This window comes from Monodelphis domestica, chromosome 5 (genome assembly GCF_027887165.1).
Source record: "Monodelphis domestica isolate mMonDom1 chromosome 5, mMonDom1.pri, whole genome shotgun sequence".
NCBI classification, from domain to species: domain Eukaryota; kingdom Metazoa; phylum Chordata; class Mammalia; order Didelphimorphia; family Didelphidae; genus Monodelphis; species Monodelphis domestica.
This window is the reverse complement of record NC_077231.1, coordinates 89542720-89556061: the sequence shown is the minus strand read 5'-3', so window position 1 is coordinate 89556061 and position 13342 is coordinate 89542720. Positions and strand designations below refer to the sequence as shown.

At 39.8% G+C, this 13342-nt stretch overlaps 1 protein-coding gene across 1 annotated transcript in view; it reads right to left on the bottom strand.

The window, feature by feature from the left end:
* Positions 1-13342, bottom strand: part of DRAM1 (DNA damage regulated autophagy modulator 1) — a 48111-nt gene that overhangs the window by 7525 nt on the left and 27244 nt on the right. Inside the window, exons 3-4 of the mRNA XM_001373321.4 lie at positions 9310-9452; positions 3143-3320 (exon numbers count right to left, since the gene is read on the bottom strand). Of these exons, the coding sequence (XP_001373358.1) occupies positions 3143-3320; positions 9310-9452 (321 nt within the window). The remainder of the gene's footprint in view (positions 1-3142; positions 3321-9309; positions 9453-13342) is intronic.

Below are 13342 nucleotides of genomic sequence, written 5' to 3'. Positions count from 1 at the left end.
TTAGAACTCATTCCATACCATCACTGAGTGGTCTTCTAATAAGAATATGAATTTTCAAGTTAAGTATACACAATCGCAAAAACAAGCAGTTAAGTCAGTCTCCAAACAGTCCTGGTAGGGATCAGGTTGGAAAGGAAGCATTTGGGTTATATTGGTTTGGTGTAGCTTTAATAAATGTGTGAAATGTGTGATATTTTACTCGTTCATTTTTTTGGTTCAAGATCTTTTCCACAAAATGACTAATATGGGGAAATGTTTTACATGATTGCACATATAAAATCTTTATGTGATTGCTCACCATCTCAGGGAATGGGAAGGGGAGGAAGGAAGAGAATTTAGAACTCAAAATTTAAGGAAAAAGAAAAATGAATGTTAAAAATTGTTTTTACATGTAACTAAAGGGAAAATAAAATGTTATAAATAAATAAAGAGATGAGAGCAGTTGGCAACTAGAAATACAGGCTAGCTCACTAACTCTTTTTTTCTGATTATTTGCAGCCAACTTTTGATGTGTAGAATACTTTTATTTATCCTGCTCCTTAGACATGATGGAAAGTCTGCAGAACTTGAGATGAGAAACTCTGGGTTTAAATCCTCAATCTACTTTGTTTTTGTTGTTTAGTTGTTTTAGGCATGTCCTACTGCATGTGACCCCATTTGGGGTTTTCTTGACAGAGATACTACAGTGATTTTCAGCAGGGCCTGGAACCAAGGAGGCTCTGCTCAAGTTCAAATCCAGCCTCAGACACTCAACCTTGTTTGACTCAGTTTACTCATCTGTAAAATGAGCTGGAGAAGGAAATAGAAAACTAGCTATATGACCTGGGCAAGTCACTTAACCCTGTTTGTCTCAGTTTTCTCATCTTAAAATGAAATGGGGAAGGAAACAGCAAACAACTCCAGTATCTTTGCTAACCTTAAATGGGGTCTTAGAGTATTGGAAATAATTAAAAGCAACTCAACAACAATTATGATGATGATGATGATGATGATGATGATGATGGTAGCAATTTACATTTATATTGTGTCTGCAAATTGGTTTACATCCATTATCTCATTAAATATAGGCATAGGTCTCACAGTAACAGCCCAGGACAATGAGGCTGAAAGAAGTTAACTAGCCTCCCACTGTCACAGAGCTTCAAACCCAAGTCATCCTGACTCTAAATCCAACATTCTTTTTTTACTAGTTCATGCTAAATTTCATTTGAAAGTCTGATCCCTTTAGACCCAATAAAAGTATCTCCCACACATATTACTGTCTCTCTTGTTTTAAACCCTTACCTTCCTTCTTAGTATTGGTTCCAAGGCAGAAGAGTGGTAAGGGCTAGGCAATGGGGGTTAAGTGACTTGCCCAGGGTCACACAGCTAGAAAGTGTCTGGGACCAGATTTGAACCCAGGTTCTCTCAACTCTAGCCCTGGAGCTCTATCCACTGAGTCACCTGGCTACTCTTAAACAAGATTACCGTCTCCCAAGGAAGGTTGAAGAGAGTCAAGCTATTATAGCTGGTCTCCCTTCTGCCCATGAGAAAAAGGAACCAAAACTTATTTGTTTACAGCTTATTCTGTGAATTTTTCAGAGAGACTAAAGCACATGACCCATCATCTTTGAATATTACTCATTTGAAAACTGCAAACCCCTACCTCGAGTAATTAAGTAGCTTCTAACAATCCAGCTGCCATTTTCCTCCACGGTCTTACCCAAGTTCCTCCTTTTGGTTGTGATTCTGATGTTTTCCATGATGCAGCAGCTACGAGAGATATATTGAAAGCTGGGAATTTTTTGGTTCCTCTCCTCTCAGGCCTCAGAAAGTTTTGCAAAGGCAAATGTAGAAGATTCAGAAGATTCCCTTTTGGGACAATCATTTCCCTATAATCATTTCCATATAATCATTTGCTATAGAGCAGGGATGGTAAGTTTAAGGGACGTTTTTATTTGCTCTTTTTACATATTCCCTGTCAGTAGACATACTATCCAGAACACACCTGTGCTTGTCTCATCTTAGAAACCAAACATGTTCAAGCTACGTAAATATTTGTTCGAGGATCTGTGGTATCATTTTCGGAAAGGCAATCTGGTATGCTGGTGAGGGTGTTGGATGCAGATCCCACCTCTGCATTTACATAGACTGCTTGAATGACCATGGACCTTTTCACTTTTGCTTCCTTATCTGGAAAATGAAGACGTTGTCCTAGAAGGCATCTGAGGTTCCTTATAGATCTAGATCAAGGACTCTAGCTTACCACCCCCAACATGTGTCAGCAAAGAAAACTGAGGTCCAGATGTCAAATGATGCCTAACACTTCAAAGATGGAGCAAGGATTTGAACGTAGGTCCATCCAGCCTCTAAATCTGACACTTCTTACACCAAGCCATGCTGCCTCCAAGAATTTAGGTCACTGTAATTCACTAATGTCCCAATTCTTTACAAAAATAACTGATGAAAGAGCTTTCAGGTTGAAGGTTTAAACTAATGCCTTGAGCAGGATATCAATACTTGGTGGCTCTCACCAAGAAGACCCACCAAACACTGATGTGCTCCAGAGAAAAATAACTATTTCCATCTGGCTTATAAAGCTGACTCTTCCTAAATATAAGTAGACACTGAAGGGTTCCTAGAAGAGATTCTTAGGGAGCAGCTAGGTGGCTCAGTGGATGGAACACAAAGCTCAGAGCCAGGAGGTCCTGGGTTCAATTCTGGCCTCAGACACTTCTGTGTGACCTTGGGCAAGTCACTTAATACCCATTGCCTAGCCCACACCACTCTTCTGCCTTGCAACCAGTGATTCTAAGATGGAAGGTAAGAGTTAAAAACAAAAACAAAGAAAGGATCCTTCGAGGTTCCCTGGTCCACGCCTATCATTTTACAATGAGAATACTGAGGCCAAGGAAAGGAAATGATTTGCCCACAAGCACTTGGTAGCAAGCTTCAAAATCGGGATTAGGACTCAAGTCCTCTAATCCCAGAACGAGAACTCTCTTTACATTCAACATAGTCACTCCACAATTTTTCTCTCCTTTGTGAACTTGGAATGGCTTATAATTACCTGGAGATCCTGCTTTAACCACTTGCTTTTTCTCTGTGTCAAGACAGAGGGCTCTCTTGGGGAGCACAGTATTGCTGCGCCCCAAAAGGATACTGGGAATAACAGCAGCACATGACACGGTGGAAATGGCCATCCTTATATGGCAGGTCGAAAGCCTGTTCCACTGTGGGCAGGACTTGTAAGAGATGACAGACTGAAGGAGAGTGTAGATAACACCACAGACAAAAGCCAGCAGTGCACCTCCATCATGGACCACGGGAACAGTCAACTCCTGGAGAGAGAAAATCAGCAGAGAGGTCACAGCCAAGGAGACACTGAACAAGTGCTGTGAGCAGACAGAGCTTTAACAAAACAAAGACTCTCTACCTAAAGTATAACTTCCATAAGGCATTCAGATTTTCAGGGGGCTTTACAATCAATATAGTGGAGGATCATAGACTGAGAGAAGGGTCCTTAAAAGGGCACAGAGTAGGGGCAGTGAGTTGGCTCAGAGGATTGAGAGGCAGGACTAGAGACAGGAGGACCTGGGTTCAGATCTGGATTCAGACACTTCCTATCTGTGTGACCCTGGGCAAGTCACTAAACCCCCATTTGCCTAGTCCTTACCCCTCTTCAACCTTGGAACCAGTACACAGTATTGAGTCTTAGATGGAAGGTAAAGATTTTTTTTAAAGGGTATATAGGACAACATCCACCTATTTTACAAATGAGGAAACTGAGGCCCAGAGAGGTGAATAGATTTGTCCATCATAGATTCAAAACTGGAAAAAGCCTTAAAGGTCTTATAGACCAATACTCTTTCCATTTTACAATCAGAGAAAATAAGTGACTTACTCAAGGTAATAAAGCCAGGGAATAAAAGAGGTAGAAGTTGAACCCAGGTCCTCTCATTCTAAAAACAAGCCTCACAATAGCCCAGTGATACTGAGCAAGTAAGAAAACATTTATTGAGAACCTACTGGTCATGAGGCATTGTGCTGAGTCAGACAAAGACATTTTACAGATAAGGAAATTTCATGTCAGAAAAATTAAGTGACTTGGCAAGCGACTCAGATATACAGTTAATCAAATACCAGGGTCAGGATTTGAAAGTCCATCTCACTTGAGATCCAGCATTCTTTCTATTCTATTATTCTGCCTTTATTTTTTTTTTCTGAGAAAATGACCCAAACTAGAAAGAGATCAAAGAAAGAAGAAAAGGATCAATGTGTATAAAAATATTCAGAGCAGCTTTCAGTGGTGTCAAAGAACTGGAAATTGAGAGGATGCCCATCAACAAGGGAATCGCCAAACAAGTTCAGTTATGATAGTGACAGAATACTCATGCTCTGAAAAATGACCAAGGAGATGGTGTCAGAAAGCCTTGGGGGGGAAGTTGGGTGGCTCAGTGGATTGAGAGCCAGGCCTAGAAATGGGAGGTCCTGGGTTCAAATTTGGTCTCAGACACTTCCTAGCTGTGTGACCCTGGGCAAGTCACTTGACCCCCATTGCCTAGCCCTTCCCACTCTTCTGTCTTGGAGCCAATACACAGTATTGACTCCAAGACGGAAGGTAGGGGCTTAAAAAAAAAAGAAAAAAGTAAAAGAAAAGCCTTGGAAGACTTCTCTGACCTGATGCAAAGTGAAGTGAGTAGAACCAGGAGAACAATTTATACAATAATAAAAATGGTATAAAGACAAACAACTTTGAAAGGCTTAAGAATGGTAATCAATGCAACCAATGACCAACCAGAATTCCAAAGGACAGAGAGTGAAACCTATTCCCCTTCTCCTGAGAGAGGTGTGAGATTCAGAGTGCAGGCTGATACACACACACATTAGATATGTCATATATACATGCCTGATGGGGAACTTTCTTTAAAACCCTTTGCTTTCTGTCTTAGTAACAATTCTAAGACAGAAGAGCAGCAAGGGCTAGGCAATTGGAGTTAAGTGACTTGTCCAAGGTCACAAAACTAAGATGTATCTAAGGTCAGGCTTGCACCCAGATCCTCCCCAACTCTAGGCCTGGAGTTGTATCTATTAGGCTTCCTAGGTGCCCCAATTTTTAAAAATACCCCATACTAAGCCTTTATTGAGAAGTTCCCCATCAGGCATTATATATGCTAAAAATAGATATATGTGTATGCATAGTATGTGTATATGTATACATGTGTATAAAAGCTTACGTGTGTATATAAATATCCGTGTATTCATATTGACAGGTATACAGATGTAAAGGATGTTGTTCCAATGTGTGAGCTTTGTTTTCCTCGACTATGAATATTTTTTTTACAAGGGTTTTGTTTTTTGTCTTTTTCAATGGAGGAGGTAGAGGAGCAAAGGAGACAGCAAATTTTCATTAATTGAAAAAATAAGGTCAAATGTTTCAAAGAGAAAAAAAGTATTTGTTATCAGAGATGGTTCTCTAAAAAGGAAGTGTAATAGAGAGAGAAATCTAAGCAATGTAAAAACCAGATAAAGCAATAAAAATTCATTTTAATGTTAAAAAACAAAGACAGTCCAAACATGTACCTGAAAGAGGTCAAAGACAGAAGGGATATTTTACAGTATAAGAAATGATCAATATGGATTGCAGAAAAGCATGAGCAGAAAGTGTATGAACTAAGGTTGTTGTTGTTGTTTTTTTTTTAAGCAGAAATGGAGGACTTGGATTCAAATGAACCTCTGAAACTACCTATGTGACTTTAGGCAAGTCAGTTAATCTGCATGGGCCTCAGTTTCCTTATCTATAATATAGGGGAGAAGGTTTTAACTCTGAGGGCCCTTCCTGCTCTATGTGCCTATGAAATACTGACTCAAATCTAATCTATCTCATTTTCTAAATGAGGATACTGAAACCCAAAGAGGTGAATGACTTGCCCAAGATCACAAGGATAGAAAGTGTCAAAGGCAGGAACCAAAATCATGAAGACTTATTTATTGTGACAAAACCCTAGATATGGAGCAGGAAGAGAACTTAAAGGTCATCTAGCCCATTCCCTTTATTTTATAAAATTAGGAAACCGAGGTTCAGAGAAATTAAATATTTTGCCCAGAGGCACACAGGTAATAAGTGAGAGAGCGTTGAGTCATTTCAATTGTGTCTGACTTTTCATGACCCGATTTTGTGTTTTCTTGGCAAACTGGGTAAATACTGGAGTAGTTTGCCATTTCCTTCTCCAGCTCATTTTGCAGATGGGAAAACTGAGGCAGACAACTTTAGGTGACTTGCCTAGGCTCACCAAGCTAGGAAGTGTCTGATGCTGGATTTGAACTCATAAAGATGAGTCTTTCTGATTCCAATCCCAATGCTCTATCCACTGTGCAGCCAAGCTGTCCCTTAAGCCTCATTAGTAGTAGTCTCTTGGTAACCGAGGATGACGATTGTCTTTGTGCGCTTTCATCTATGATAGATGAGTGTGCACAAAGACACTTGTGTGTGAAGGAGATTTAAGTGGAAAAGTCGATGCACAGAGACAGTCCCACTCTCTTGGTGTTGGAAGCCTGGGTCCAGTGGCACGAAAAGTAGTTACACCTGGAGACTTCCTCAGCTGCATTGGATGGCCGTGTTGTCTTTTGTGCTCCATCACGCCCTAAGCACTCCACAGTGCTTTGCTGCGTCGCCATCTCAGCCGTTGAACCTTCTTGTTGGGTTCTTCCATCTGTTCCACCAAAGCAGTCTTCACATGCTGGGTGAGCAAGACCCTGGCTCACCAGGGGTCGACGACGACCCGATGGCTACCCTCACAAGGTTTATCCGGTCTGTTGAAGCAGTTGCCCAGGGTGTGGCCACTACCACATGCTAGCAGCTACTGGGAACCACAAGTGAGAGCTGGGTGTCAGAGGCTGGAGAGCTGCCTCATAACATAAGCCTCATTAGTGATTCTTTAAAGCAATGTAGAGGAGATGTTGATAAATCCATGCCACCTATGTCAATAGGAGAGCTAACACACCAAGTCCCAATAGAATACAAAACGATCCTAAGTCCCTTCTCTATAACTGGCTCCCCAGAGCCTAGAATGGTGCTAGGAATCAGTTAACACTGTCTCTGGCCAGCGGCTGCTGTGAGATCTGGAACAGAGAGCCTGACATCTCAGTACTAATTACAAGCCAGTTCTTTGTTTTCCAAGGGATCTGGTAGGTGTGTTGATGCTGGGCTTGCTGACGTACTTACTAAGCCCCACAGAAGTGAGTCCAGAGCACTCCAGAGCTTGGCTGGACTTCTGCACGCCTCTGGGGAGCTCCAAATTTGGATCTGGGATGCTTTTCTCAAGCGAGGAAGCCTGAGAAGGATTTAAGAGACTTGACAAGAATTTGGAAATGTGGCAGCCTGTGGGTTTCCTTTCCGCAAAGGCTCAGCCCCTTTCTGAGTATCGCTTCCTCCTTCCAGACTACCGGGAGAGAACTCAAAGTTCACTTGGGCATGGCACAACTTGAATGATTGTCTGGGGTCAACCTCAGAAATATCCAGCAAATTGAGGTGGAGGGAATTAAAATGAGGAAAGAAAACCGTACCGTAAAGCATCCCATAAATGAGGATGGTGGTGATACTAAAACTAGCATTTATGTATCACTTCAAAGGTTGCGATGCACTGGAAACAATGTATGTAATCTAATTTGGTCAAACACTTACATTATATTTAATTACCAGGTACCATTTAGATTTTAATATTTAAAAAACTGAAACATCATCCAAAATATCCAAAAAAAAGTTCAATGTCTGTGTTGTAAGAATCAGATGGCATAATATAGGGGAAGCATTTTGCAAACTTTAAAGTGCCAAATAAATGCTAGCTATTTTTACTACCACTACTATTACTAATAATGGCCAGCTAGGTTGTACAATAGTTAGAGCTCGGGTCTTAGAGTCAGGAAGACTCCTCTTCATGAGTTCAAATTTGGTCTCAGACACTTACTAGCTGTATGTCCCTGGGTAAGTCATTTATACTTGTCTGCCTCAGTTTCCTCATCTGTCACATAAGCTAGAGAAGGAAATGGAAACCACTCCAGGATATTTGCAAAGGGAAAAAAACTAAACTCCAAATGAGGTCATGGAATTAGAAGTGAGTAAAAAAGCAACCAAACAGCATTAATAATAATTATTTACTTAATACCTTACTTTCCCCATCAAATATAAATAGTGCCATGATTCCTTCTCAGGCTTCTATAGCTTACTGCTAAGAAATGTTGTTGATTGCTGTTCTGTGTGTGTGTGTGTGTGTGTGTGTGTGTGTGTGTGTGTGTGTGTGTATTCCAGGCATTTTGCTGGGATCTGAAGAGGAGAGGGGATACAATGGTAACATCTAGAAATAAATATGATGTAAAAACAGATGTTATTAATGAAGGTAATTTTTTTAAACCCTCACCTTCCATCTTAGAGTCAGTACTATGTATTGGTTATAAAGCAGAAGAGTGGTAAGGGCTAGTTAATGGGGGTTAAGTGACTTATCTAGGATCACTCTGCTAGGGAATGTCTGAGGCCAGATTTGAACTCAGGACCTCCCAGTCTGGCCATCCACTTAGTCACCTAGCTGCCCTCAAGGCAATTTAAAAAAATTAATTATTTATTAATAAACTTATATAATTTTATATTTTATATCATATTTAACTATTAGTTATATTTTACATTATGTTGTTATATATTTATAAATTCTATCATATAATAATAAAATAATAAATTTTGATGGATAAATTTTAATTAATAAATTAAAGGAACAGTTCAAACTAATTGACCTTTAGGGTCACATATAACCATAGCCTGAGGAAAATCTAATATCAGAAATGTAAAGTATATAATTTATTTTTGAAGACTGCCATTTCCAGAATCTAACACATGTTAGTTCAGAATGGAAAAGTATGTTCAGAGTGGAAAAGAGCACAGATCCTGAAGACAGAGGACTTGGGTTCAAATCCAACTCTTATGCTCATTCCTAGGGCAAGTCATTTAACCAACCTGAGCTTCTTTTCCCTCATCTATAAAATGAGAGAGCTGAACTAGATGACTTCTCAGATTTCTTCTAGTTCTAGTTACTATGATCTTCTATTCAATCAAAGCATTGAATTTCTATGGAAAAGGACACTGTAATTGGCTTGACCAAATATGAGTTCCTCACAATTATCTTTCCAGGCCTGCCTTTCTTTTACTTTTGCCCATGCCTCATTTCATCCACCTCTCTTTCACAGAGAAACACATTCATCCAACAACTATAGATAGCTAGATATAGATATGCACATACATTATATTTATAGGTTTGTTGTTTTTACCTAACTTAATCATACCTGAAAATTGGCCACAATGCCCATTCCAATACAGCCCACCAGTCCAAGGACTAATGACACAAGATTAACAATTGGACTACCGAAGTAACAAGTTTGATTTTGCTTCTCCACAATTTTGTATCTTGTGTACATAGTGGCTGCACCTGAAAAAGAAAAAAAATTATCATAAGATCTTTATAAAAGATTATTTTTCTAAAATAAAAAATACTCAAACAATTCTATAATTCAAATATTTTTTAAACCTTGAAACCAGTTTTTAAAATATAAATATCAAAGGCTGGGTGGAAAAAGCAGATCTTCAGATTTCATTACATAATGAATTACAAAAAGTCCTCCTGATGATGAAAAAACAATTTTACTTACAAACAAAAATGTCTTTTTTTCTCTCTTTAATATCTGAGCAGATATTCCTGGAGATTATTTTAATTTGAAGTCTTTTTTTGCATTTTAGTAAATCTTATTTTTCACAAATTACATATAAAAAGTTTCCAACACTTTTCAAAACACATTAGGTTTAAAAATAAAACCCAATGGAATGGTTCATTGGCTATGGGAGGGGGTAGGAGGGAAGGGAAAGAACATGAATCATGTAAGCATAGAAAAAATTTTCTTTATTAATCAATAAAATTAAATTTAAAAAAGCATTGAGTCTAAAATTTTTTCCTCTCTCTCTTTTCCCCCACCCCTGTTGAGATGGCAAGTGATTTCATATAGATTTTGCCCAGTTCTAATTTTTAAAACATGATTTTCTTGAGTGAGTTTTTATACCCTCTTTTCCATTTGGCCAATTCTACTTTGTAAAGAATTCTTTTCCTCAGTGAATTTTTATATATTTTTCCATAGGCATAGGGCCAATTCTGCCTTTCAAGTTCTTTTTTCCAGAGCATTTTCTTATATCTTTCTCCATCTAGCCAATTCTGCTTTTTGAAGAGTTCTTCTCTTTACTAGATTTTTGTTCCTCTTTTACCAATTGGCCTATTCTTTCTTATAAGATGTTAATTTCTTCAGTATTTTTTGTGCCTCCTTTACCAAGCTTTTGACTTTTTCCATGACTTTCCTGTATCAGGCTCATTTCTTTTCCTGATTTTTCTTCTACTTGATTGAAAAAATCCTTTTTGAGCTCCTCTATTAATTATTTTTGGACTTGAAAACAATTCATATTTTTCTTGGAGGCTTTGGGTGCAGTAGTTTTGACTTTGTTGTCTTCAGAGTTTGTGTTTTGGTCTTCCCTGTCACTAAAATAATTTTATATGTTGAGGTTTTGGGGGTTTTTTTTGTTCATTTTTCAGTTTATTTTTAAATTTAAAAAATTTGTTAAAACTGTGTGACCCTGGGCAAGTCACTTAACCCACATTGCCTGACCCTTGCCACCCTTCTACCTTGGAACAAATACCCAGTATTGATTCTAAGATGGAAGGTAAGGGTTTGGGGGTTTGTTTGTTTTTTTTAACAGTTAAAGTTAGATTCTGTAACTGTGGTGAAGGGAGCACTGTCCCAAGGTTTGTGTTCTTTGTGCAGTTGTCTTCAGAGTTAGCTTGGGGGTTCTCTCTATTTCAGTTCTTCCAAAGTGGTTTGATATAAGGAGAGGTGTATTTAACACTCTTCAGGACTGGGCTCTGGGCTCTGAGTAACCACAAGCACTCTTTTCCTCTTTGGAAGTATACCAGGATCTCCAGCTCCTCTGTGGCCACAAGTGCTGGTGTCTGCTAGTACATCTCCTCCCTCTGAGATCCTGCCCCAAAAATGCAACCTTATTCTGTGTATGGGCAATGCAACAAGAGTCTTGCACCCAGAGCTGGCAAAGGGGCCCCTGTACTCTCTTTCTGAGCATCTGTCTGACCCCTTTTCCCATCTGTGACTGAGATCAGCAGAAGCTTTGATGTTCCTTCAGCTTGGCCTAACCTTATGGTGGTGCTGTGCCCTTATGCATTAGATCCCTCATGGTGGCCCTCTAAGTTGTTTTGGGCTGAAAAGATTATTTCACTTTGTCTTTTTGTGGATTACACTGTTCCTGAATTAGTTCTTTTTTTTTTTAACCTTCACCTTCCATCTTCGAAAGGCAGAAGAGCAGAAAGGTCTAGGAAATGGGGGTGAAATGACTTGCCCAGGGTCACACAGCTGGGAAGTGTCTGAGGCCAGATTTGAACCTAGGACCTCCCGTCTCTGGGCCTGACTCTCAACCCACTAAGCCACCCAGCTAAACCCCAGAATTAATTCTGAGGCATTATATCAGAGTTTGGAGGAGCGTAATTTGGTAGAGATCAGATGAAGCTGTGTACTTTCTCTGCCATCTTGGGTCCACCTCTTTTAAGTCTTTCAAACCTATTTGACAGCACCATTTGTTCAGAATAAAACAATTTATCTAGCCCCTAAGGCCCAAGACCAAATGACTGCTTTCCTGCCTAGGGAGTAAGGATGGAGAGAAGGGAGAAGGGACAAAGGCTCTGCTCATTACTCTCCTTTTGTCTACCTCCCACACTCACAAAAATCATGTTTTAAAAATTAGAACTGGGCAAAATCTATATGAGATCACTTGCCATCTCAACAGGGGTGGGGGAAAAGAGAGAGAGAGGAAAAAATTTTAGACTCAATGCTTTTTTAAATTTAATTTTATTGATTAATTAAGAAAATTTTTTCTATGCTTACATGATTCATGTTCTTTCCCTTCCCTCCCATACATAGCCAATGCACAATCCCATTGGGTTTTATGTTAGACTCAATGTTTTTTGAAAACTGGGGTCATGAGATAGATGACTGAATAGGGCTACCTGTCAGTCAGTTAATGAACATTTATTAAGCACCTACTATGTGCTAGGCCCCCATGCCAAGGGCTGGGGATACAAAAAGAAGCGAAGGACAGTCTCTGTTCTAGAGGAGCTTATGGTCTAATGGGGGAGACAATAAGCAGACAAATATACATGCACAAGCTATAAACAGGAAATAACAAACAAATGAAGCATTAGAATTAAAAGGAATTGGCAATAGTTTCCTGTAGAGGGCAGGATTTTAATTGGGACTTGAAAGAAGTCAGGCGGCAGAGATGAAGAGGGAGAAAGCATTCCAGGCATGGAGGAAAGCCAGAAAAAATGCTTAGAGCCAAAAGATGTTTATGGGACTGCCAGGAGGCCAGTGTCACTGCATCAAAAAGTACATGGAGGGAAAGTACAAGGAAACTGGAAAGGTTAGAGGAGGTTAGGTTATGAGGGGCCTGGAACACCCAACAAAGCATTGGGCATTTGATCCTGGAGGCAATAGGGAGCCACTGGAGTTTATTGAGGAAGGGGGTGACATAGTTGGACCTGTGCTTTAGGAAAATCACATTAGTGGTCTAATGGAGGATGGGGAGAGACTCTAGCAGCTTATACTAGTGTGGGTGCAGTGTTAGAGGCGAGAAGGAGATGTATTTGGCTAATGTTGCAAAGATGAAATCGGCCTTGACAACAGATTGGATATTGGGGCTGGGGGGGGGGGGTATGAGAGAGTGGCAAATCAAGGATTTACCTCTACCAAAAAGGCTGAGTAAATGTTGAAGCCCAATCATGAGGCAAAGGCTTCTCAATCCAGGGCTGAAAGGGATCTCAGACCCAACCCTTTCATTTTACAGATAAGGAAACTGAAGCCAAGGGAAGCATCAGTAATGGCTTTATCAAGTCATAAGGCAATAAATCTGGAGTTGGAAAGGGTCTCAGAGTCCTTCTAATAGCCAAACCCCTCATTTTACAAACCATAAGATCTCCAAACTGGAGGGGACGCTGCCAGCCATACAATCCAATTCTCTCATTTACTAATAAGAAATGGAGGTCCCATTATAGTGAAATGACTTGCTTAATATCACCCAAGTGGCAGAGCTAGAATTTGAACTCAGCTCCTCTAATTACAGGATTGGCCATTGCTACTTCCATAAATTTCCATTTTCTTTTTATATATCCTTAAAAAGTCCCAGACCAAGGGGATTGCTAGGTGGCCCAGTGTAGAGAACCAGGCCCAGAGGAGGAAGGACTTGGGTTCTAAACCTAGCCTCAGATACATCCTA